At 39.4% G+C, this 26,949-nt stretch overlaps 1 protein-coding gene across 13 annotated transcripts in view; it reads left to right on the forward strand.

Moving 5' to 3' along the window:
- Nucleotides 1-26,524, forward strand: part of ATP11B (ATPase phospholipid transporting 11B (putative)) — a 65,530-nt gene extending 39,006 nt beyond the window's left edge. Inside the window, exons 23-32 of one of the 13 annotated variants that reach the window (XR_005602587.1) lie at nucleotides 251-310; nucleotides 614-741; nucleotides 1,597-1,735; nucleotides 3,565-3,588; nucleotides 4,998-5,063; nucleotides 5,348-5,451; nucleotides 6,082-6,247; nucleotides 17,558-17,691; nucleotides 21,324-24,146; nucleotides 25,631-26,524. Coding sequence is in view for 12 of the 13 variants with exons in the window: in XM_039556644.1 (XP_039412578.1) it covers nucleotides 251-310; nucleotides 614-741; nucleotides 1,597-1,735; nucleotides 3,565-3,588; nucleotides 4,998-5,063; nucleotides 5,348-5,451; nucleotides 6,082-6,247; nucleotides 17,558-17,776 (906 nt within the window). In the remaining variant the exon portion in view is untranslated. Of the gene's footprint in view, nucleotides 1-250; nucleotides 311-613; nucleotides 742-1,596; nucleotides 1,736-3,564; nucleotides 3,589-4,997; nucleotides 5,064-5,347; nucleotides 5,452-6,081; nucleotides 6,248-10,067; nucleotides 10,154-10,389; nucleotides 10,421-14,353; nucleotides 14,477-17,557; nucleotides 20,527-21,323 lie in introns of those variants that run through there. The other 12 variants (XM_039556636.1, XM_039556637.1, XM_039556640.1 and 9 more) reach the window with 12 other exon arrangements.
- The last annotated feature ends 425 nt before the right edge of the window (nucleotides 26,525-26,949 follow it).

A 26,949-nucleotide genomic window follows, 5' to 3' on the forward strand; every position in this document is an offset into this window, starting at 1 on the left:
TCCATAGTGAGATGTACTCATCAAGCACATATAATTAAGTTCATACTTTTCAGGTTCGTTGTCCCAAAGGACAAACAAACAAAATATGCTCTCAAGCAAAGCATATTGCTTTACTTTGCCAAGCAAAATGCTGAAATGCTTTACGCTCCTCCTGTGTATTGTTATCAGCTTATAAGAGTTAGCAATTTCTTTTAGGGCTGTGAGGCATGTACTGAGGATTAACTATTTCCTTCACTTGTCTTTATTTCAGAATGTGTGCTTTATTACACCACAATTTTTATATCAGTTCTTCTGTTTGTTTTCACAACAAGTAAGTACTGCATGCCTTACATCTTGGTAAATGTCTGTGAAACACTTGGGGTCCCTATTTAAGAAAATAGGAAAGAGTGACACGAGGATCAGTAGAGATGTTACACTTAGCAAATACCCAGCTTCATTTTCTGTATTTGATAGCTGATGTTATTAGATTGTTATATGAGTACAGTTGTTTTCCTAACTAGCAAATTCATGTAAGTAATCAATCTTGCTGCTATTAGTGTGCTGATAAATCTTAATAAATACAAACACTTTCTGTCTTTCTGAGACATAGAATATGTTTTGCTTTCCTTTGCAGACGCTCTATGACAGTGTATACCTGACTTTGTACAATATTTGTTTCACTTCCCTGCCTGTCCTCATCTACAGTCTTTTTGAGCAGCATGTGCACCCGCATGTATTGCAGAGTAAACCTGTGCTCTACAGGTACGTATGTCCTGCATCCATTCCCACAGGGGCACATCCTGAAAAGCAACAGTGGCATCTGCACAACTCTGGATTTGCTATTAGCCATTTATACAATATTTATCTGTAATTTAGGTGCTTTTAGTAGCTATCTTGATGAGGAAGAATTGAAGTTACATAGTTCTCATCCTGAAAGTTAATTTAAAGGAGTATTTTTAGAGAAGTGTCTTTTTATGTTAGCCATGTTAAGAGTGGAAGAGCATTGAGCACTTGGTCAGCTTACATGATTGGCAGCCTTCCCCTCCATTACATGTAGGAGGTGAAAATCACTCAGACAGGAAAATGAAAAACTAGGACACCGTGGTTTTGGGGAATCACCACAAAAAAATCCTTTACTAAGAGTAGAAGTGATTTCCTGTAGAATTAGATGTCCTCCCAGTGGTAGCATGTTGCACTGCATACTGCTTTTTGGAGAAAAAAGTAGATATTTTTGTAAAAAAGAGATGTCTCTCTGATGTTTCTCTTTTTGTAAAGGTCTTCTAAAGCAGAGCAAGGGGTAAGTATCAGGAGATGTGGATTTTTCTTCCTCTTACAGTTCCACCTCCAGGAACAAGAATTCTAGTTTGTGCTATTCTGAATTTGACCCATTAGAGACCCTTGCCTTTAGTGACCTCTGCTTAAAGCAGAGCCAAATCATGAGAGCTCAGAGTTCTTTTCTTGCCCGTGATTTATGTATTTTTTTCATATGTCAGCATTTGTTAAATGTGTCTCAGTGCAGTTGAAAGTTACATTTATTCAGAGAAGTAGCAGTCATGCAGTGTGGATCGCTGATGGTTATAGGCAGTGTGAAATCCAAAATCTGTTTTGTTTCTGCAGAGACATCAGTAAAAATGCCCATTTGGGGTTTAAACCATTTCTTTACTGGACCATCTTGGGCTTCTTCCATGCATTTGTTTTCTTTTATGGCTCATATCTTCTAATGGGAGAAGACACTTCTCTGCTGGGAAACGGCCAGGTACAATATCATAAGTGTTATTCTACCATTGTATTTTTGGTGATATTTCTTAATTTTCTTTAGAAAAATCCTCCTGTGTCGGAAAAATTTTGGTTTTATGAACTACATAATTATCAAAGATTCTTTTTCAGTCTTTGTGTATGCTCTCAAGAGTAACATTTCTTAGTATAGAAATTGTAAGGTGTTGTCAGAAAGCATATGTCCCTGAAAAACATATCTTTCAAGGTAATAGGTGTATCATGGCTGTCTTAAACTTTGTTGTATTTTGTAAACTGTTTTTGTCAAAATTGTATTTCATAATTTCAGCAAATGAGAATTTATATTCATTCATTCAAATCTCATTTTGAATTGGACTTAATTGCAGTGTCAAGCAATGGTTTCTTTTCAGTAACTGTTATAAAGTTAGGCTGAAACTTGACAAAAGTGTTAAAGCTTCTCCTGAAAATATATTATTTGGATTACTCAGAATGTTTTTTTAATTTAGTGGTGCAAGCTGCTTTTAAATTATGCTTTTTATTCAATAAATATTTTTAAGACTATAACTTAATGAAATCATTAAATACTAATTTGACACTTTCTGTTTTAAAGATGTTAAAATTCACAGGAAGAATCGTTTACAAAAAAACTCTAAAGCTTGAATGAAACCATTACAAGTCTGTTTCGTTATTTCCCCTGGTTCTGAGTTAGTTAACTCAATTTAGAACAATTAGATACTGATTTTCCTTTGTTAAACATGGGTAGTAATGGGAAAATACATTTGCTTCTCATTATGCCATTCTTAATACTGGCATGAAGAACTTGCCAATTCTCATAGCACTTGGCAGAGTTGCAAGTTATGGCACAAGGGACAAAACCAGCATCCTGCTGAATTCCCAGGGGTCACCTGGTGCCAGGGAGTGGGCGTGAGCTCAGGAAGTTTAGTCAGAAATACAGTGATGTATGAACAGTGAACAGAATGGTCCTGAGGGGCTGCAGGCTGAGCTGGTGGTTGGCAGCCTCCCTGTGGAGGGAGGAACAGTGAAGGGGGAGTGCTGCAGCCACCTGGAGCACTCCTTCCATCATCAGATATTTGATGAGAATGTTAAAATACTTGTGCTTTAGACTAAAACATCTCTTTCCAGCTGAGGTATGAGTGTGTCCTCTCTTGTCATTTGTTACAAGCTGTGGGATTTGAAATTCTTGTGAGTTGTAAAGGTCCTTCAGGACTCTTGTAATGAGGTAATTTTAGACTGAATCAGTGCCTGTGGTACATTCATCTTCAGTTGTCAAAGCACCTCACTTCAAAATTGCTTAGTAAATGTCCACAGGGCAGGAAGAGACTTCTTTCATTGTATTTAGTAACAACTGTTTGGTTTGGGGAATTGGCAGCTGCCCTTTAGCTTCTCATGTGATATGACTTCAAATAAATTCTAAGACTTTCCTGATTTTTTAGTTACTCTGCCTCTCTGTGTTCGCTAAATGGTGGTGATTAGAACTGGTAGAACTGTGTTGCAGTGAAGTATCTGCATTGCATAAAGTTTCTTGCAAACTTAATGTGTGCCTGGAAAAGCCAAAATTAAGGGCAAGAGGATTTTGTGCACTGCTGAAGTGCTTTCTTCATAAGTCCTCAAGAAGTGATCACCTGTAAAGATCTGTGATACAGGGTAGTGTTAGTGCAAGGCCTCACGTTTCCATTCCAAGTTCTCAGTTCAGAGCACAGCAGAACAGGAGGGATTGTAAATAATTTGTTAATGCTGGTGCTTTGTTAGGCTTACCTCAACACATTGTGCAACTACTTGATCTTTTAGTTCTTTTTTCTCCCCCCTTTTTCATGCTGTGCATGTCGTCAGATATTGAAACCTAACAGACAAATGGTAAGAGTTTAGAAGAGGAGGAGATACAAAATATTGTATCTGTTACTTCTTAGGATTAAAGGATGCAGCATCCACAGTGTAAATGTTCAAAAATAAAATGGTGGCAAGAACCTGTTCATGTTTTGTGTTCTAACTCTGTGACCATTGAGAGCAGCGTTAGCAAAGACACTTTCTTTCACAGGTCACTCAGGAGAAGAAGTTTAATTTTACTTTTAAGATGAATATTGCAGCAGTTCACAACAAGCACATTACTTGTCAACCATTACTGTTGGTGGGACAAGTAAATCCAAGGCTTCAAGAAGGCATGTTATAACAAAGATCTTTAAAATTATCAGTAAATCCAGACTCATGGCTGCCTCAGTTTTGTACCTTGTATATAGATGAGAGAAGCAGTTGTGAGATCTGTCCTCAGGCTGTTGGGATGTTTTTGTCAGAGCTCTGTAACAAGAACTACAACTGTGTGAATCCCAGTTCCGAGCCCCTGTGCTCTACTGACACATCAGCTCTAGGATGACCCTGACTGCCTCTCTGCATGTGGTACCTTCCTCCTTGCTTGCTTAGTCTGCTACCAGTAAACACAGAGTTGAGGATTCGGTCATTGTTCAGTTTGTCAGGGGCAAAACCAGCTATGAAATAGCAACATCTTCCCTGTGGTCCCCCAGCTGGTTCTAGGCTGGACCTGGTGTAGAATGGCAGTTCTGAGTAGCATGTGCATAGATAGATACAACCTCAGCATCCCTGCTTGGTTGTCAGAGCTGAGATTTTATTGTTGTAGACCTTGTTCAGAGTTTTGATAGTTTAATTTATGTGCACAAGAGAATACGAAAGTGACAGATTTTAGTGTTTCAGAATTGAAGCTTAATTTTGTGTTTATTAGCCTTGAAACAAAGTGTCTTTTCCTTAGAATTTTCTAAAATACAATGGCACCATTATTTTTGAATTGTAGAATTGTGCTTGGGGTTAAAAGTGAACCTTCATTTGATGCTGCATGTTTAAAATTATCTGGAAGTGTTTAAACTCAAAAGTGTTTTGCACTTAAAGTGAATACCTTCCACACAATGTTTCCTTTCTATGGACGCTTATAATTAATTGATCAAATTGGTATCTTCATTTCCTATCATTTCGTATTACTGTTTTGGCCTTTTTTTTCCATATTTCATGTAGCTTTTGTGGTGATTTGTTTTGAACCAAGAAGAAAGATGACTTGTGGGTTGTTAATTTTGCTCTTATCACAAGCTGTAGTTTTTCTAGTAGTTTGTGTTGTATCCTCCTTGCTTTTTTCATGATGATTACTTGTCACAAGCTTATGTCTTATTTCTTTAATGTAGCTAACTTGAAAAGATTCCTACTGTGAATGCTCTTAACTAATATTTTTTTCTTCCATGATTTTTGCCTTGCCATTTTCTTAGATGTTTGGGAACTGGACATTTGGTACTTTGGTCTTCACCGTTATGGTTATAACTGTTACGATGAAGGTATGATATTACTCCGACTGCTCTCTGTGTTTGGATGAATAGGCAAATATGCAATAAAGGAATAATTTAAAATTTATTCAAAAGTTATTGATTCTTGAGGATTCCAGATAAGTGACTTTTACGTTTAGTTTCAACAGTGGTTGAAATTTTTCTTTAGTTTTTTGTGTGTTGCAACAATATTTATTGTTTGGGCTGAAAGTTCATAAGTGTGTTCTGACTGGTATTTATCATTTTCTGTGAAGTGAGTGGAAAACAGAAGCTCATGGAAGTTATCTTTGTTTTAGATGGCACTAGAAACTCACTTCTGGACATGGATAAACCATTTTGTTACTTGGGGATCCATTGTATTTTATTTCATATTCTCCTTGTTTTATGGGGGAATTATCTGGTAAGTGATTCTTTTGTTTCCCCCTTTTTATTACATGTAATTTTGATTAAGCTAAAAAAACCACTGAAATATTATTTTCTACCATCTTGCTCTGAATTTTATGACAGGTTTGTGGAAAAAGATGTTTTAAACCTAGACTGGCTACTTGCTTTTGCTGATTGAAAAATTCAAGCAGTGCTGCTTTGCTGTCCTGTGCTCAAGGACCCACAGTACCTGACTCTGACAGCCTGTAACTGTAAAGGCATATTTAAGAAGTAAATAGGTGCCCAAAGGTGCTATGTAGTAGTTAAATAATTGCAACAGAAATAAAGATGCTGGGGTTTGAATCAGTAAAGTGAAGCATTTTTGCTTGTAGTTTGGAGTCTGGAGGGATAGGATGGTGATTGATTCTCTGCAACTCAATTTAAAACTATATCAGAACCTTTTCCTCCGAAGTTCAGTACTCTCCCTGGAGTTTATTTGCAGGTCAGGTCCAACAGGTTGCTGAATTCTACATGGACATGGTGCAGTTGTGACTCTGTATCCTGAGTCTCACTGCTTGATATAAAGTAAGATACTCTTGAGACAACCTGTGCTGTACTTCTGTTTCTAGAAGTTTTTTAGTAATTGCCACTTCTTTTAACTTTTCAGGCCATTTTTACATACCCAGGATATGTACTTTGTATTTGTTCAACTGTTGTCAAGTGGTTCTGCTTGGTTTGCCATAATCCTCATAGTAGTTGCTTGTTTGTTTATTGATGTTGTGAAGAAAGTGCTGTACAGACATCTGCAACCAACAAGTACTGAAAAAGCTCAGGTAATGTTATGCTTTTGTATCCAACTTGACCAATAGTTACCCTCTTACATTGCTGTCATGTTTAATGCAGAGAAGTGTTCTCATTTTGAAATACACTTGTTAATTTAAAATCACAAAAGTGAGGACACCATTTTACAAGGCAGTAATGTTTATGTTTAAGTAATTGATAACAAAAAGAATAGAATTATTTATGAAGGGGTCACTCAGTCTTTTGCATCTCAGCTTGCTGCTGTATGAAAGGATCATACTGTGCATTTTTATACTGCTTTGTAGAGGGTAACTTACTTTTTTCCTAGGCATTAGAAGTATTAGAAGCTGCCACTGTAATTGGCACTGAATAGTTCTTAAAATGTGATGGAAACAATAATTTTAAAAATTACTTTAGTAAAACTTGTTTTAATTAGTATTTCTTAAATCTCAGTCATTTCATATGCTATGTATTTGATTGTTGATTCTGTAATTAAAGCTAATTACCCATGTGGCGGTTTCCCAGATTCATAGACAAGGTCTAAAGTTATGCTGTGGTAATGGAATCTCTCTTCTGCCTGACACAGGCTGCAAAACAATCCTTTAAATCATTCTGTTGAGATTAGGCTGTCTTTTAGGTAAATATCTCATCTCTGTTTGAGGGTTTTCTTTTTAGAGACAGTTATGGAGAAGTCACCCTGACCTATTGTTCTAGTAGTGACTGCCTCTCTGGTTTCAGTTTTCAACATTTTATCTTTTTGTACTTTTTCTGCTAACCTGAGAAGGTTTCTATTACAGTTTTTGTTTTATTCACAGTTAGGTTTGTGACCAAGTTAATTTTAGCACTGGTAGGTAGATTGGACTTGCATCTTCTGTCAGAAAGGTTCTTTTAGAATCTTTTCATCATTCTTGTGTTCCTCCTGTAATTTTCACCATTCTTCAACCTCATCTTGAATTTTGGATTTCACCAGTGGACACAGTATTTCCAGCACAGCAGACATCAGTGCCAAGTATGGAAATAATGAGTCCCCATTCAGATTACAGAATAACATACATCAATCACCTGTTGTCTTCTGCTTCTTCTACATCTGCAGGTGGTGATTAATTTCCTTCGGGTCATTGATGAGAAGTCAATTAGCATAGGGCCAGAAACAGTGAAAGTGAATGAAGGACCCAGCTGTCAGAGATATCCCATGCACAGTTGCAGCCTGAAACCTGTTAGCAGTTTCTGTCCATCTGTGTGCCATATTAATTTTGTAATGTCCTAATTGCTTAATGGAAATGGCACTGAGCTCTGTGCCATACAGAACTCCTGACTGCACTGCATCAGTGCTGTTATCTTCAGCATTGAACCTTGTCATTACTTTAATGTAAGTGCACGTTGATTTGCTTAAATTATATCACCCTTCTATTTTGTGTGGTAGAAAAAATCCATGTGAGACGTTCTCTTCATTTGTCTAGGGATCAGCATCATGCTGACAAGCCTACTGCTAGCCAAAATACCCCATTAGTCCCTTTTCAGAACTGGAATATTGGCTGCTTTTTCCTGTCTTGGAATTTTCAGCTAAAAGCTGTGGTAAATAACCAATGACTTTCAGAAGACTGTTCAGCTAGACCTGATAAGACTCTGGATTGCACATTACTGCACTTCCTGGATTAGAGTGTCTATAGGCAATGATACCTACCTATCTTTTTTCCCCCTTCAAAAGCTAGTGGCAATATTTATCAAACATTCCCTTTCCTTCCTTGTTGTACATCAGCTGTTGCTGTCTGGCAGTGTATTGGGGTGGTTCTTGAGGTTTTCATGTTCTTGAAGTGCTTGAGTTAAAACCCAAAAATCCATATGTTTTTTTCCTGCCTTTATCCATATACTTCCTGCTGCATTCTCTTGCTTTAGGAGTCCTTTCTAAAGAATTTTTGGGTTCAATTTGCTTCCATTACAGCTGTGCTGTCAAGGACACAGTAGGGCCTCTTATTTTTAAGAAGGAATCTTGATGAATGTCTAACACCTTTCCTGTGGCTATGGCTTGATTCCTGGCCATGGGGATTTTGCTTTGTACATCTCTTTTAGTCAATTTTTTTTCTTTTTCTTATTTGCTTTCTACTTTGCATTTGACAGAGTCACCATTGAGTCTCTATTTACCAAAATACTGTCTTTTTTCTGAAAATTCTTAATTCCTGATGCTGCAATGTCAAGGTGTCTGAAATGGGATTTGACCGGAAATTCTTCAGCAGCCAATGGTTTCTCTTTGTGTGTCTGATAGTGAAATTGTAGTTAAAAATGTATTTGCAAAAAGATGGCACCTCCTTGTTCCTTTCTTGAGGTTAAATCTGCTTTTAATGAGACAGTCAGCTCCACTGGATTTCATTCACTGTTCTTGCAGTGAGGAAGTAGATGTAACTGAAGAGGAGCAGATGATCAGCTTAGCACATTTGTTGTCAAGAAGTGACAGAATGCTTCTTTTACGATCATACCTCATCATTTGTGTTTAAAAATCCTGGTAAATATTTGTCTTTCTGTTTCCAAGCAGAGGAAGAGACCGACTTTCAGATAGAAAGGGTTTGGAGAATGTCTTTGTCCTAAATGCTGAGGGTGATGACTGATGCTAGGGACTTCTGTGGAAGTCATTGAAGGAGTAAATATGGAACTTTGTATACTGTCCTTTTAAATTATTTTTCATAGTGTAAGTGCACCCTCTGTATAACTGAATATTTTTAATCATTCATTTTTAATTGTAGGACTACATTAGTATATTTTCATATTGGGGGAAAGAAAAAGCTTGATTTACAGTTACTGTGGTTTTGTCATGGCAAGACAAATTGTTACATGACCTAGTTCCTTGTTTTTAAATTGCAGCTATTTAGGTTATTTGTTTCTGTTTGCCATCATTTAAATTCTAAAATCTTCCCAGCAGTAGTGAGCAAAACACAGGTTTTTCAGCTGAAAATGCTTGCTCCTATTGTTTTAATTTTTCAGAAATTGTTTGTGTGTGACCTACCCGACTTAGTGCTTTGAATTCACTGTATCTGTAGGAATCTGCCTTACCTTGATTTTATATCTTTTTTCTTAGTAGGAAGTGATAGCATTGAGAGTGAGTTTGCCTCTGATCTGTTAGATGTTACATGTAGCTAAGTTACTCATAAGAGAGCAGAGAAATTTAACTGATATGAGAGAGAAATTTGATAGGCTTTTACCTGTAAATATTGTTCTGGCACAGCAACTTAAATCTCAGTCGTCCATTTTGGGAAACTAAAAATTAAAAATTTGGCAGGCAAGCATGAGTTGACTTTTTATAGAGAATGAGCTTGGTTAATTTTACGTTCCTTAATGCACTTAAGGTGAATGTGTGTTACTTCATTTTATGTTAGTTTTGCTGGGTTCCAAGGGTTTTTTGCTGGCCTAAAGAAAAGCTGTCTTATGTTTCACTTAGGTCAGTTGCCCTGAAGTAGCTTGTGGGCAATTTCTCAATATAGGTCTGTTACAGAATCTTACAGGAGGAATTGGACAGTAAGGTAAATGTGAATCAAAATATAAATCTCTGGGTAAAGATAAATCACAGCACTATTGAGGGGAGAAGGCAATACAGAATAAAAGTGTCTGGTAAAGCACAGATGTAAAAGTGTGTAGGCCTTTTCTCTCGGTATGAAAGCAAAGGTACTTTAAGAATGGTCCTACCAAACAGTGACTGGCTGTGATGATCCCAGGAGCTGTCTTGAGGGTACCAGACTTGTGTTCTGTATATGATGTGTATTCCACTTAAATAACAATGTGTTGTCCTGTGTCTTTCTCTCAGAAAATTACTGCTGCTACTTACTGACATGTATGTTCCATCCCTTCTCTGTCCAATTGTAGATGTACTCCAACAGAGTTGCTTTAAGTGACGAGTTCATCGCACTGCAGCCATTGTCCAGGGCAAGGAATCAGCTGAGCAAAATTAGGTAGAGTAGGAGGGACAGTTCCTCATCAACTCTTATGCATGCTCAAGGTGAACTAACCAGTGCTGAGAGAGATGGGAAGAGGCATGAATATATATTAGTGGGGTGAGAGGGCAATACCTCTAGTGCAGAAACATTCAGTTTGGTGGTTTCTTGGCTTTGCTCTGTGTTTCTGAGCCAAATGCTTCTCCTAAGTAGCATGTGTTGGACATACTTTTTTTTTTCTTTTCTTTTTTTAGGAAAAAACATCCCTAGCATGATGCTCAACTTTCAGAATAAAGATCAGCTGTTCTTGCATCCATTTTTAAATAACCGTAATTTCTAGCATGGTTATAATGCTTTTAGTTTCTTTATGATAAAAATTAACAGTGCTTTTTGCATGCTGGATAATTTCAGCTTCATAAGGCTGTGACAGGAAGATCCATGTACTTCAGGCAGCAATTTCTTGCAAGTTATTTGGCCATTTTAATTTGCTTTCAATTGTGTCGAAAGAGCAGAAAATGTTTGAAGCTTGGGTGTGTCCATACCCTTGTGCAGCTGAGGCTTTTTGTGTCTGTTTTGTGCAGCTATAAAGTGAGTGTTGTTTGTTTTCAATGTGTATAGATACATATTCCTAAAGGCATTTGGCTACAAAGTCCCAGAAAATTACTCAAAACAAGATCAAAGCGTACATGTGTCTGTGTAGGTAAAACATGATTCTGCAACTCTTCAAATGTACTGAGTTCAGCACATGAAATGCTGTCAAATGCTGATTCTCTTTTGTAAGACTTAAACATTCATATGCATCAGTAATGTCTCAATCTCAATCCCACCAGTATCTACTTGTACATCCTACAGCAAGAATTAATGCAACGATCTGATTCCTTTTAAATATTTTTCAAGGCGACTTTGTTGTTAAAAATGTACGAATAGGTGCCTAGGAGAACCAACTAACCTACATTTTAGGAACTTAATTGCAGTTTGTTTAACCAAAAGAGAAAAGTTTTGTGTTTTCTCTGGGAGTGCACTATACCTTTACAAGGCAAAACTTGAAATGGCCATTGTGTTGTGGTGTTAGTGACCCCACTGTGGAACACACCGCTTTGGATTTCCAAATCCCCAGGGGGATAGTGGTGGGCTGGTTTTATTTTGTTTTGTTTTGAATTCAGCCCTTAATAGCTTTAAAACAGGCAAAGTACAATATACCTTTTGAAAGCTGTTAAACTTAGCAACATATTGGGGAGGTTCCTCTGCAAAAGCCTTTACAAGTTAGCTTTTAAAATTCTTGGTTTATCAGATATCTTGGTTTATCAAGTTACCTTTTAAAAACTTTGGATAAGTGTATGGAAGTCTCTGTTTTCTCAATGAATTATTAAAGTGAATTACATCACACATCATATCTACGCCAAAGGTTTTAGAACAGAAGATTCTGTTAAAATTTCAGAAACTAGGCACATTTGAATGGTTTTGCAGCTGGATAGTCACAGGAAAATAAAGCTGTCTAGGAATGCAGCACTGTAGCCATTAAAATGCTAAAACCAGGAGAACCCTTGCATTTTTTTGTAAGGCAAGTTTTTTGTGAGGCAATTTTCTTCATATTAAAATCAGGGAAGGGTTGGAAAAAAGGGGAAATCTGTTTTGTCCCTGAGTTACAAATGATCATGAAAATCCAATTCTCTTGTAAGTCAGAATTTTCGCACTTGAGTATCTAATAGTACCTGAAGTACAAGCACTGGGTGCTTTCTAATATGTACTTGAGCTTGTAAAGTGCAGCAAGAAGCAAACAAGGATTTGGGTTTCTCTAGTTTATTCTGTCTTTGGACAAAGTTCAGAAGTTATCCTGTGGATCCTTGCCTAAAACAGTGAAAAGGAAAATCAGTCGATAGACAGAAAGTACTCCCTTCACTATACTAAATAAAATCTAATTTGGAGGGAAGAACATGGGTTGGTTTCTGTGGTTTTCCCAAAGCAATGTGGCAAAGAAGGCAAGGAAAACTGTAGGAGGATGAAACAAAACAGCTGCCAGGTGAATGTGTAGCTGTAAAGCAGCTAATCTGTCACACCTCATTTGTACATGCCCACCCACAGACTGAATCCTTTGTGACTCCAGAATGCATGGAGGTTGATGAACAGACTCTGGCAGGTTTTTGTTGTTTGTAAATATGTATTAAAAGTCTCAAAAGGAGCATAACTCCAGGTTAAACTGAGTTATGCTTTGTTCTGCCAACATGCTTCCTGTTCTCTTGGAATCAAAAGGAGACTCCCTTTATGAATGCAAATTAAAAGAGAAGTATGATGTTGCAATAATGTTTTATTTCTGTAGGCTTCACAGCGTGCAAAAAAATGTTCAAGTTTATATTGAGTATGTTGGTGATGTACAGTTAAGATCTTTGAGGGGGATCTTCTAAGTGTCCAGGTGATACCTGTAAGTCAGAATTGCAGTCTTGTGTGTGCCTGTTAAAGTCTTGCTTCTAAACTTCACTGTCCCTTTTGGAACTTGGGATGAAGAGGAAATGAGGCAGCACAGGCCAGGTGCAGGTGTTGTGCTTAGCTGGAATCTGGCTGAGCACTGCTTTCCTCCATAGCTGTCTCTCCTGTTCTTGGAATGTGTGAAATATATGTTTTAGGGTACTAGCTGGGTCCCATTGTATCTCATTCCATGTTTTTATCTGTAAAGAAGGCGTTCTGTCTGCATGTATGTCAACATGTCCTGTGCTTTGTAAGAACTGTCAGAAATCTTAAGCCACCTTTGAGCAGGACAGATGTTTTAATACTGCTTACTTGATGGGATTAACTGGGTTTATAGAGTTTCTACCTTTGGACAGTGTGTTATGAACTGTACACAGAACTGGGGAAATGTAAGACACCAGAAAGGGTTTTATTTACAGAGAGGGCTGTCAGTGCACAGTGTTATATCCAGGGCTCTGGAGCATTTAGCTTGTCACAGCCAAACCCTGTTCTTTCCCCATCTCCAGCCCCATGAGTCTGTTGCTGCCTGGTTTTCCCTTCATCTCAGTCGAGATCTGCTCTTCAGCTGTCTCCAGAACTCCAGGCCCTGGTTGTATGGCCTTCATTACTTGTCTGTATTTTTAACTCTAGCTCCTGTTCTGTAGGATTCCCCCCCTATAGCCTTCTGGTCTGACCCAGCCCAGCTGTGCCAAGAGCAGAGAGGTCTCTGTTCCTTTTACAGCCTGTGTTTTCTGTAAGGAACGTGTAATTTCCAAGAAAACTGTCCAATGGAAGCATGAATTCCCACTAGTGAGGTGTACTAGAACACCCTGATGTGCTGCACTTTGATCCAGGGTAGTCTCTTCCTTTACAGGCCCGTTCATTGTGTTAGCATAGCTTGGTGCTGATCTGTTGGCTAATCCACAGAATCTGTTGCAGGAAGATGAGGAAATGAGTAAAGAATGCACCATTTTGGATTTGTCTTCAGTCACAAAAGTGCACATACTACTTACCTGAAGATACTTTTGTCTAATGACTTGGAAAGAATGAAATAATTTGGCATTTGTTGGTTCATTTGATGCAAAGAGTAGAAAAAGAAGTGCTGAAAACATCATGGCAGTGAAGTTGTTAGATGTCAACATTCCTATATACTTTCTTTAAAAATTTAAATCTAATTGCTTGGGATTTTGGTATACAGTGTATTAAGGGTTAAAGAAAGTGAGTTTTACAGTAGGGAGCAAGTTTTAACTTATTTGTGGAATAGTAGTAACCATATATATCTTTTTTGAAGCATCCATGTGGCATCAGAATATTGGCAGCTGGGACCTGGGCTCAGGAGAACACCCTGCAGTGCCCTTAACTTAGTGTACAGGATTAAACACGTGCCCTGTTCCTCAAAGTCCCAGCTTTTCAGTGTGATTAAATGTTGGGTTGAAATGTCTGTCCTGTGGCATATGGAATAACCTGCAATAAGACAAACTGAAATGGTCCTTTGTGTTAGAAGGGGGAAAACAAAACTCTAAAATCTAAGAATTGTAGACAGATTCCAAATTGGGTTTCCATGTAATCTGTGGAGCACAAAAAGACCAAACACTTTTAACACTTGGGTGCTGAGAAATTTTTGATCCACCAAAAATAAAAAGTGCCTCTTGACCTTGTAAATATGCCTTGTTCTCTCACGACCAGACCTGTGAAAGTTCTTGTAACAATGGTAACTGTTTTAAAGCAATTCAAGCGCGGTGCTTTATAAGATCTGTTGCTTTTCTGTCCTTCCAGATGGAAGAAGATAAGGGTTCAGTCAGCTCAGCATGTGACTTTGCTGAAAGCAGGCACAGAGGGGAAGACAATAGGCAGCTGCTAGACCCATCTTGCCTGCTCGACAGTTCTTACCTCCACTAGGTAGTACTCCCACTGTACCCTAATGTGTGTCTATTTATTTACATATATCATATAGAGACAGTCATTGAGCCATCTCCAAAATGCCCATGTTTTTGGTATCTACAAGAAAAATTGGATCATAGAATGTTGGTTTGATTTTTTTTTTTTTTCTTTATCAAGCTGAATCATTCTTTAAATCTGCACCTCAGTTGCTTTTTGATTTATTGCATCCAATGGGCCATTCTCATATAAAGTATTATATTTATTGAGATCCTGGATTTTACCTTATGAACATACTTTATTTGCCACTCAAGTATTAATAATATCTGGTATTTCTCTATACTCATTAGTTTTTTTAAAGCATTGTCTCTCCTGCCTTCTGTTTCCTGAGGGTTTGTTTCAGGTCTTCAGGGAACATTATGCCTTCCTGCCTTGCCATGCCAGGTTTTACTTTGGTATAAAACTATGACCATATTTGTCCTCCACAGAGAGAAAGGGAAAAAAGGGACTCTGTAGCGTATGTGTCTTCCTTCCAGGTAGTGGATGTAAATCCACGTTGACCAGGCAATGATAAACAATATAGCTACATATAAAATTGAGTTGGGTTTTTTTGTCCTTAATGTTCTCACAGTATTACTTTACACTTAACAACTGTTCTGTCAAACTCACAGTTGTTTCCAGGCTTATGTAAGGTCTCATATGAAATTTTTTAAGAAAGTAATACTAACTTTTCCATAAGTTGTGGTTCAAGCATGCTCCTAGGTTTTTATATCTAACTTCTGAAGAATAAAGGAGATTCTCCAGAAAAAGAGACATCAGACCTCCAAAATCCAGAGTTGAGAGTTCACTCCTTGGAAGCTCGTTTGGGTTACTCTTGGTTCCTCTTTCTGATAGCCTTTGGATAATATCCAGGACTGCTGGCTCTCAGGGTAGCAGATTCTAAGGAAAAAAATGGTTTGGTTGATCTGATCCAGCATACAGCCACTGTAAAGTGACTTTCTGCAGTAACTTTAAAGGTCTGCTTGAGGATAATGGATGAACTAAATACTCTGAAATTCTGAGTGTAGGAATGTTCAGTTTTGTAATGCTCTGACCACAGCTATGAAGGTCACTCCATCTGCAGCAGGGGGTTTGCCTGCTGACCTCCAGATGGGAATTTCTTCTGCTCTCTGTAATCTCTTGTGTCACAACTCTGGGAGCACAGTCTGAGGTGGCTCTGAAGGTCATATTTGCAGTGCTGCAAAGTGTGCTATTCCTGATTTTGGTATCTTCTGTGGCACTGCAGTTGGGACCACTCGTGGTGGCCCATCGTAGGAGGGTGTTCAGGGACTCAGGCTCTGTTGAGGTGTGTTTAGTTTGTCTTTTAACCAGAACCCCTTTCAGACCTGTCACTTGCAGTTCTTCTGCTCCTGCCTCTCAGGTACAGAAGTTCTTTGTCACAGTTACTGTTCCTTTTGTGTCCCAAAGACCCCCCAGATGAGTGTGTGAGTTAAAGTGTGTTCTGCCTGTACTCAGCTGCAGCCTGTGAGCTGTGGCATCCACAGGATCAGGGGGCTCAGTTTGTAGAGAATGCTGTATGTTCCAACAGCTGCTGAGTGCCAATCCTGTAAACATCACGATGAGTGGTGTGATGGGAAGGTCTGGAGGGGCTGTGGGGAATGTGGCATGGAGCTGAGGAAGGGGCAGGCACAGGAAAAGGTGCATGGAAACAAACACCAGTTCTGCCTGTGGGTTCCTCCTTGTCCTACCAGTTGGGATTTTTCTCTTGTATTTCCAAATGCCTCTTGTTTCTGTTAGCTGCCTCTTCTTTGTTGTGTAGGCTGTTCTGTCGTGAAGCTGTAAATGTGTCCAGCTGCCTGTTTGGGGGAATTAGGAAGGAGAGTGTGTCCACTCATAGTAAACCATTCCCATAGGGAACTCTGAGGTTCCTTGCTTTCCTTGCAGTGTTTGGCAGCTGTGGGTGGCATGGAAGAAATCGGGGCTTGAAAATAGAATCTTCAGACAACAGTCAGTGACCTTTGGTGTCACAGTGAGAAATTGTGGGAAGGCCTTAAGTGAGCTGTGTCCTATCATGGACTAAGATGCCTCCTTCCAGAATTCTTCTTTCACTGGTGTGAGGAGAGAGTAATGGATGCTTAAATTCAGCCTGTGTGTTCAGTATTTATTTGACAGAATGCTCTCATGGAGAGCTTAAAATTAAATTAAAAAGCATCCCCACAGTTCACATTTTTATTTCTCTTTGGAATGGTTACTACTGAAGTCAGTTTAGGATATTCTCTGTGCAGAAGTAGGAGATTCCAGTTATGCTGCCGTTAGTGCTGCAGTGCTGTAGAGGAGCACACTGGTAGGTGGCACTTACACCCATACATCTGTTACTGCTTTCTTTTCATTTTATTTCTTTTATTCCTTTTTTTCTCACCTACAAGACATGAGCTTTTGAAAGAGTTTATTATGCTAATGTTGAATTATTCTTCATGCTGGCATGAACGTGACTAAACCTTTTTGACATCGGCCTTGTTTGCTTTTGGAGAAACCATGTTCACACAATCAGGAATGTGCTTTTGTTCCATACCAAGCCAAGGGTATCTATGGTAGTGATATAATGTCAATTGTTGTAGGAAGCTGCATTGTGCACTTGAGGAAAGATTACTTGGGATAAGATTGCTGTGTTGTATTCTGCAGCCTGAAGCTTTCTCTTGATAGATTTCCCTTGAAACAGGGCTGAGCTGGTATAAATTGCTGTAGGGCCACAGAAGTGAATCAAGGCATCCCAGCTGAACGTGCATGTGCTCTGCTGTGGGGTTTGTTGGAGGGAATTCCTAACCAGCTCATTTCCAGTGTTAGGCAGATGCGGTGCCAGACCATTTCCATGTGCTCACCAAGGCTGCACTCAAACCTTGGGAAGAGCAAGTGTATGTAGACCTTAGGAAGTGGTAATATTACTATTGTAGTTCTCCTATAAAATTGAAAAATATTCAACACTCTAGCTTTAAGAAAACCTGCTTTTCCTGAATATTTTTTGGTAACATCTTCATTGCTAGAATTTGTGAGTACTGATTTTCCTTTTTTTTTTTTTTTTCCCCTTTTATTTCCTCTTTCCAGCTTACTGAGGCAGGTTCAGGTATCAACTGCTTGGACTCCATGTGCTGCTTCTCAGATGGGGAAACAGCATGCACATCTGTTAGAAGAATGCTGGAACGACTAATGGGAAGGTGTAGCCCAACCCGGGTCAACAGGTGTGGCATTTCTCTCAATAGCCTTTGCTGCAGACGATTCTCCTATAAACTGGAACCTGATGAGCCTGCAGCAATAGATGTCTAGAAACCAGCTGCAGGTTCTGCTTATCTAAGTAGAAAATGCAGCTCTTTATTGTACTTTCTTTCATCTGAAAAGATTAGCTTCTTGTTTCTTTTTGAGTGGTTTCTTTTGGGATGGGGAGGGGAAAAACGGTTTTCAAAAGATTTCTGTTAAAGTGTTTAGTTTGGCGTTACAAGTTCTTGTGTTGTATCTATCATAATTTTCTCTTGATTTGTACATTCTTCTCTTTAGAAAATCAAGTCTTGCTGCTGTTTTTGTTCTCCTTTTTATGATTACTTTTTTTGCCTTCACGGATCAGGAGTTGTTTGTAAAGTCAAAAGACTTTTCCCTTTGGTTCTTGATGTACAACCTCCAAATATTTACCTTGGAGCTTGCATTACTCCTGAAGGTATACAAAAGGCTCACATTCCCCCCCTTAAATATAACTTCATTGTTAGGAGGGGAGCCTTTAAATCTTTCAGCCATCGATTGATATGAAGATGAAATATTTTTGTAGTATAACTTTTATAAGCTATTTCTAAAATCAGAGTGATTGATAGAACAGAGTCTTCAGGTTCTAAGAATTTTAAATGTTTTTTGGGTTCCAGAAGGTATATTGTCAAAAACATGTGTGCCATTCCAAAGCATGTGCTAAATAAATCTTTCCTTCACAAACCACATGTGAAACAAACGTCAGTGGGGTAAAAGCACGTTGAGTAATTGAATATATCTGAGGAGCAGCACTGCTCTTGCAGTCAGCCCAACTGGAAGAGGAGCTCTCACTGAATCCTCCCATGTGCCATCTCCCCATTTCCAAACCAAGAGGGTTAGCAAACAAATATGGAAATATTTGGGGGTAGAAATAAAAATAGTCTTTTGTACATCGTAATGTCTGTCCCTGAATGATACCATGGTCCTCCATTGGTCAAAAGGCAAACCTTAAAACACCGAACTTCACACATTTTCAAGGAAACTCATTTTGTAATTGAACAGCTTTGTCTCTTTCAGTTAAAGGTTGTGAGATCGTTCATTGGGTATCAAATCTCGTGTGGGTAATTTTCACTGACAGCTTTGTCAGCTCTGATTCTGCCTTTAGGTATTGCCTGGTCTGTAGCTCATCTCTGTTGGAACTCTTGTGTTGAACACGGTGTCTGTGCTTTCAGTCAGTCTCTCTCTTCTGGCTTGCTTATAAAACTTACTGAATGTTTCTACAAACCTAGGGTATGAGTATGCAAGAAGTTTCATTTCATATGAAAAATGAACTGTTACAATTAAATACATTTTTAATTCAAACTTGCTGTGTAGAAAGCAGGCATGATGTGTAAAATAAACAGTTTAATAGAATTTTTAATCTACAAGGTGAGCATTTAATTGGTCTAAAAATGAACATTTTGGTAGCAGTTGCTCTAACTTTTCTGGGTTTTTTTTTCACTTCTCTGTAAAACTGTGCTTTCCAAATGAGGAATTTCTCATGCTACTTCTTTTCACTTACTGTTATCTAATTAGGGCAGATTGTTAGTTAACAATTACCTTAGTAACCTGTAGTCTTATAAGGTAGGTATTCTGTGTTTTGTTTTCTGCAATGGATTTGCAGTTTTACAATTTGCTCTTTGTTCCACTCAAATTTTCTTTCCTTAAGAACTCAGAAATATTTATTGAAGCTAACTCGTATTTGACAGAATATTAAACACTTTTTTCAAGACTGCTTTTTCTCAGGTTTCTTTTCTGTTTACCTCATGTAGTTTTCAGATGAAGTTCCATCTAGCCAAATAGTTTTAGAGTTCTTAGAACACAGACATTAGGATTAATTTTAATGAATATGCAAAACTATCTTGGTGCTACACTAAGGGCTTGAAATTCTGTGGGTTTTGCTTCTGCCTCTGGTTGAAATTGCTCTGAACAATCATCTAGTTTCACTTAAATTTATGAACAGTACAAATAGAAAAGAGAGAGATTTTTTTAAGTCAGTCATATTTGCTTTCTCCAATGATTTCAGCTCCTTCCACTCGGTATTGACATTTAAAACCTGGCTTAAAAGTCAAGGGACCATTTTATCTCTAACACTTTCTTGGTAATATGAGAAATTCTTTATTCATTTTTTAAATCACTAATTGTTTAAGTCACATGAAGGAGTTACAAGCTGTGAAATGCTGAAGGTACAGTTAAGAAAATTATTGGGTGATTTTAAAATGCTCACAAAATTATTTAGGCTTTGTTCACAAGCTTGAGCTGCTTTGTTTTTATCTAAATCTCCAGAATATTGTGCAGTCCCCAACAGGATGGTCTTTTGAGTACTTTTACTCTATAAAACAGCTAAGTATTCAACCAGGAGGTAGCTGCAAATTATTTTTTTTGATTGAAGTGACGCTGATGAATATGTTGTTTGTGCAAGTGCTGTAGAATTAAGGGCACTGTTTTAAATGATGTTGCTGTAGCCAGTTTGTGTTGTATTCTCTGCTCCTTATATTCTGTCAAATACGATATTCTGTCAAATATGGTAACATGAAATCAAACATTGTGTCAAATTTTGATAAAAACTTTGATGAATCAAAGTTGTACAAATGCTTGGAGTAGTGGGCCACAGGAATATAGTCTCTTGTGCTTAATTTACTGCTTGTAAAATGTATTTGAGAAGTATTTTCTATAGCTTCATTCACCAGTTAGAATATAAAATGTGTGGTGTGGTATGTTAAAATTCATTTTTGTCTGTCTGTTCCATTAAATTGTCTGTCAAGTTGTCAGTCACTAAAATATTAAGAATGCTGGATCACATACATTACTTGTACGGGAATCATTGCTGAGTTGTTGGGTCTCCCATTAGTGGTTCTTGTGTCAAGGCACTGCATGGAACAGCTCTAGAGAAACAGCAGATTTCTGACTAATCCTAATTTGGAGGATAAGCTCGTTGTGTTTTGATTTCCTGCCTTCCAAACTTGTTCAGCTTTTCCCACACAGTCCTGTAATACTGTCCAACTGAGAGCAGTATTTCATCCCAAGCAGCAATGTGTCCAAAGTGAAAGGCATTGCGAGACCCCTCTGAGTCATCAGCTGTGATGTCTTGGGTGGTTCCCTGATGTTCTGAAGTGTGACAGGAAGGGATGAAACAGGTTCATGGCTGTAGATAAGTGTTGCCTCTCCCAGGTTCAGCCGGTGTGGATGTTTCCCGCTGAGACGCGGCTGTGCCAGGTTTCCAGGGTTGGCTGTGTGCTCCACAGGGCTCTTCTGGAATGGCCTCACGGTGCCTCTGTAGACAGGTAGCATTCACAGCCTCCCAAGGCACAGCACTAAAGCTTCAGCTGCAAAACAGGCATAAAAACCTCTGCTTGTTTTTAATTCATAGTGATGGAAATATCTGTAGCTGTGTTAATTACACAGCAGGCATGAATTGGCCTCTGTTTCCAAAGGTCTGAATGAACTGCAGGTACCTACATGAAATTAGTACATTAGTCCCTTAAAGAAGTACATTTGCCCACTCTCGTAACACTTCTATCTCTTGCTCTCATAGACTTTCTCCTCACCTCTAGAGTACAAGTTCCCAGTCAGCCAAACTTTTCTTTTATTGTTACTTTAGATCATGGAGTTCATCGGATCCCTTCTATGCCAACGACAGGAGCATCCTGACTCTCTCCACAATGGACTCAGCCACTTGCTGACAGGGACATTTTTGAATGCCTTGTGGAAGCCTTGTGGTGCTCACACACCTGTAGCAGGTGCTGAGGCGAGTTCAGTGTCCGGCGCTGCCCTGGGAAAGCCCAGAGGGACTCCTGAGTCCAGGCAGGGCTTGTCTGGCCTGGCATAATCTGCACAGCAATCGCTTCCAGGATTTTTTCTAATTATATCTACAAATTGCTAAATAAGTTGGGTTTTTTTTTTTTAAGGAATGCTTTCACCTCTGACCATTTGGTCCTTTTTGTTGCTGTATGAGCAGATTGGAATCCTACATTTAATGCTTGAGTTGTCCCTGTAGCGCAATGACAGAAATCTTTCTCCTCCCAAATTTGAGTGATCCAATTTGAATCAATTTGAATCTCCACAATGAAACTTTTAAAAGTTGTGTTTTTCATGATGACCCTTCCCGTTAAACACACACATTCATTTTGAGCTGTCTTGCAGATGCTGTCTTAGCAGTTTGCAAATCAGTTTTGTTTTGTGGACAGTTACTGTATTCTATAAACAATCAGTTTAGTAATTTTGGGGAGTTAAATGCAATTCAAATATTTATGCTGGTGTATGAGTGGCAATTTATTAGCCATTGCTTTGAAAAACACTGTTAACTGAGACAAATCAGTAATTTGGAATAATAAGGGATATAACAGTTCACTGTTCTCTTGAAGTACAATACAGATGCCAGTCATCTTTTATTATGCCCTGTGTATTTTGTTAACAGTTCTGGATCCATGGAAAAATTTTTAAAGAATCTGTGGATTGAGCAGAAGTCTCACTAGCATAAATTTTTTGAATTATTAATCCTTTTAAAGTTGGGGAATTTTTGCATGTTTTGTTGTTTTTCATGTATTTATATTTGGTCATGTTGTACTTTGAAGATACAATTAATGCTTAATTATCTTCGTCTGTCGGAGGAATCCGAGACCTTGATGGCAATGTTTTGATACCTAAGTATGCCAATAAAAACAAATTGCACAGTTGGAGCTCTGGGTGGTGCATCTTGCAGGTGCCCCCCCTGTCCCAGTACAGATGTGTCTGCATGGTGGGGGCTGGGGAGCAGCAGCATTTCACTGTTCCCTCAGCCAGGGTGGCTGAACCCCCTGCTTGTCCTTGGATGTGGGAGATGAAGTGGAGGTGCTGCAAGGGTGCCTTAGGAAAGGTGCTGTGCATGGCTGGGGAGTGGGAAAAGTGCTGCTGCTCCGGGACACCCCCTTTGGTCGGTCTCTGACAGTGAAGTCCCATCAATAACAGCAGTACTCTTCCTGTCAGACAGTTAAAGGTGTAAAGATCCATCTTAAAATTAGCTCTGGGTAAAAACTCTAAATCTGGGCTGCTGTAAACCTGACTGACTGTAAACTGGGCTGCTGCCAGAGGAGTTACCCTGTTGTCATCCCAAATTCTCCCAAGTTCAATGAGCAAAGGAACAGGTCCCACTTTCCTTGGATCATATCCTTTAGATGCTCCTTACCTATAAACAGCTCTGCTGTTCATTTTCCTGCCCATGACTTTAACTGGGATTATTTCAGCTCTCCTCTTGGAGCTTTGTTTTAGTGTTACTGCGTGGCAACTTCACTCTGACCTGAAGGCTGCAGGTACTGTGGAGTTCACAAGACCTCAGTGCTCAAGGCAGGGTCTGGGTAGCAAAGAAATTGTCATTGCAACTTTGTTGTTAAATTTGTAGTGACTTGAACCTGCAACACACGAGGGATTTTTCTCACTGCTATAGATGAAGACCAGTTCAGAAATTAAGAAGCTTTAAAAATAAATTACGAGACAAGAAGAAGAAACAAAATACAGCAACCTTTCCTTTTAAATAAGTGTTTAATTCAGCGTTCACAGCGCATTTCTGTATCACGTCTTCAGATGCCTGAGTGCAGTGAAGCTTGAGGTTGAACATGTCAGTGTGCACTAGATCCCCCCAGTGAGTGCCCAGGGGATGAAGAATCGCTACCATTGAGCCTTGCCTTCTCAAGCAGCAGGTATGAACATGTGACTTATCCCACTGGGTATGGCTTAAAACCTGGATCTGGCTGGAGAGGCAATAACCTGATGGTCATCCATCCAGCCCCCCCCCAGATCTGCACTAATAGCAAAATACACTTGAATTTCACTCCTGTAACTTCCTTTGTTTTTCATATCTGTATAAAACCTGAGTTTACAATAGGAATTTTCTTCCTACTAGTTTCTCTTTCTAGAAGTCTTTATGCTGCCATGGATACCTAGGAAATACAGAATTATTTTACTAATCAGATATCTGCTGTTTAGCTGTATTTTACACCTCAATCACAGTGTTTCACTTCTCAGCAGTGCTTGTTTGTCCATGTCAGGCACAGCATTGTCCTGTCAGTGTGTGTGACCGTGTGCCCTCATCCATCCATGTGGTTCGTGTGTCCTGCCCTGAATCCCAGACGGGCTCATTGTGTGCAGGGGAAGCAGAGGCTTTGCCATAAACCCCACTCCAAGCATTTCCATTGGCCCAGCTCTGTAGGTGATGTATTTTGGCTTTTACCACACCAGTGCATTCAGTAGATTTGCACAGAAGCAGCACAGTTGTGTACTTGAAGAATAATTTGCACTCATTATGTGTTTCTTTAAAACCTTCCATCTCCTCTCCTCTCCTCTCCTCCCTTTCCCCCTACTTTCCCTTTTCCCAGTGTTTGTAAGGTTACCGAAGAAACTTGCATTTAAACAATTCAGGAAGGACTTAAGAACCCATCCCTCGGCCAAGGTATATTTTTCTATTTGCAGTAAATCTAAGTCAGTAATGTCTCATTGAGTAAGAGCATAAGCCATGGTTTGAGTAAGGGCAGATTTTTTGGTGTGACAAATACTTTGTGTGGAAGTCACTGGGGTTTTGTGTTGATGGCACAAATCTTTTAAAAATGCTCTTATTCAAGGAAGAAGGACTTTGTGTATTTCTTTGGTAGCTGTAGGAACCAGTTCATTGTGCCCTGGGCATGGTGCAGAGTCCTTCACGAGGAAAAGTGAAAAAAACCAGCTAATTCAGTGTAATGCTGGCATTCACCTCCCAGTGACAGTGTGAAGGGATGGAGGAGGCTTTGCCATGAGGAGGAAGTGTTTTATTATTTACCATTTAGCCTTGAAATGCATAAAAGCCTGTAGTAGATGTTTATAGTCCAAAGCAAGAGTGGTGTACACTCACTTTACTGTGCAGTGTCCCTAAGGAAGTACCTTCTCCACAGCCGCTCCCGAATGGGATCGTGTTCCCTGCAGGTCAGTTCTGCTTCTGGGAAAAACTGGGCTTGGTTCTGTTACTTAGGAAAACAGTTTCAGTTGCCAAACTCATGCTTTCATGAGGATGCAGTGGAAAACAACTAAGCGAGAAGATGTTCTGAATTGTTTCAATAACTAAAATGTAAATATTCCGCTTAAAAATATTCTATGTATTTTTTAAGATTACAGCAGGGGAGGGGGAACAAAAGCTTCAAAGGAAGGAATGCTGAAAACTTCAGCTTTTCATTTTCAGAATTATTTGAGAAAAGCTTGTGCAACTTAGAATGCATATTAAGCACCTATAATTTCTTATTGAAAATCTTTAGTAATACTTTCAAATGTGTATTTTTATGAACGTGTAACTTCTATATTGGAATATAATACCATTTTCTAGTGCTAAAGTGTCTTAAAGCTGCAGCCTAAATTATTTTTCATAGTTTCATCTGCTACTTCTGTACTTCTGAATATTTGTCATTTTGGTGAAAGTCAGTGTTTTAAAGTGCTCAAGCAAAACGTGCTTTTGAACCATTTAGTTCGAGGTTTTCAATTTTTTTTGTGTAGAATCCCTAATAAACTCACCGTTGTCATTGCCCTCACCACTGCCCTGTTACACAGATGTCACTGCTTAAAGGAGCATTCCTAGAACTGGGCAAACCCTTCACCAGGGACTCATTTTAGCCTTTATCCTGTTCCTAAATTATTTCCCAGCCAGACTCTCTCGTTTGCAGCTCTAGGGTGGGGGATTTTTTCTGCAAATGTTTTTATTGTTGGTTGTTTCGTACGTTCCTTGCTTCTATTGTTTGTTTCCAGTGGCACGGTTTGGTTTCTGCTCTGGGAATGACTCGGTCGTGTAAAAGGAGGGCCGGGATGCTGGGGATGCTCGTGGCCTCTGCCAGCTCTTGTGGCTCCTTAGCAGCGCGATTTGCCAGGCTTCTGCTTTCTATAGATTTCTTTCTATAGATTTCTTTCTCCCTTCAGCTCAGTGCTGCTCCAAAGGCGTCAGGACTCGCTCAGAGCCGTGTGTGCTGCCCCGGCCGCCTGGTGCTCCTTAGGGGATGTTGTTGTTGTCACCGCCCGGCTCCGACTGTGCCCGCTCCGGTGTCCCCAGCCTGTCCCACCCAGAGAGGCGCTGCTGCTGCTGCTGCTGCTGCTGCTCCCGCTGCTCCCGCTGCTGCCCGTGTCACCGCACAGCGCAGGGAGGGCCGAGGAGCTCTGCGGGACACGGGGAAAGAAACGCGCTGCTCTGGGAGCCGCAGAGCGTGGCTTGGCTGAAAGAGACCCTGGCGGGCACCTCCGCGGCCTGGGGGTGTATTCATCTCTCCTCAGCAGTTTTCAAGGATATTACTTAAAACAGCAGCAGGTTCTCACCCTTTTTACATTTTGACAACAGGATAAAAGATGATCTGTGGAGCATGCAGTTGAAAATGTTTAAAAATGAGGTGCACCTTGCTGCAGAAGGCTCTTATTTGTATCTCAAAGAATATATTTTTACAAGTCCTAGTTGCAGTCCCATGACAGATTTCAGATTTAATGCATACAAAAATAACAACTCATCATCTAGACTCATGTTTTTAATGAAGTGTGATTGAGTTTGCTGATCTGAAGAAAAAAACTGGAATGGTCTCATCTCTGCAAGAAGTACCTTTTAAAAGATGTTGACCCTAACTTTAGGCAGACTAGGGGCATTGCCCATGGGAAATGAGCAATAAGTTAATACAAAGAATTTTGGACCTCTGACACTGTGGCTGCCTCATGTTATTTTTGCTCCTCTGCCAGCGAGGCCGTGTGCTTGCTCCTTGTACAGCTTGGTCAGTTGTTGTTTTGAAAATGGTTTATGAAAATTATATTTATTAAATAAAACTTTCACTTCTAGCTGAGTCATTGTTTTAATTACATAAGGGGTAGAGGAAGACGTGGCAGAGCAAAGCCAGGCTTGCTGCACCCCAGGCCCAGGGTCAGTCAGGAACAGGGCTGGAGAGAAGTCACCAGCAAGAAAAAGAAAACCAACCTGGGTCTCTTCCCCACACAAGTTTTACAGCCCCCTCATCTCTCACCCTCAAAGTTTCCTCACCTAATGATTTATCCCTCTGACTCCTGCCAGTTGTCCTTTGAACAAAGACTTGAAATGTTATATTCTGAAAACACAGAACTGAGTTGTCTTGGTTTTAAAAGACAGGTGTCTGCTAAGGAAGGCAGAAGCCTCCCTTGAAGTGGCAGATATAACCCCTTTCCCTCTGAGTTATTATAATTTTGAAATCAAGGACCTTTAGGCAAAGATGTGGGAAATAAAAGAAACA

The sequence above is a fragment of the Corvus cornix genome, chromosome 9 (genome assembly GCF_000738735.6).
Source record: "Corvus cornix cornix isolate S_Up_H32 chromosome 9, ASM73873v5, whole genome shotgun sequence".
NCBI classification, from domain to species: domain Eukaryota; kingdom Metazoa; phylum Chordata; class Aves; order Passeriformes; family Corvidae; genus Corvus; species Corvus cornix.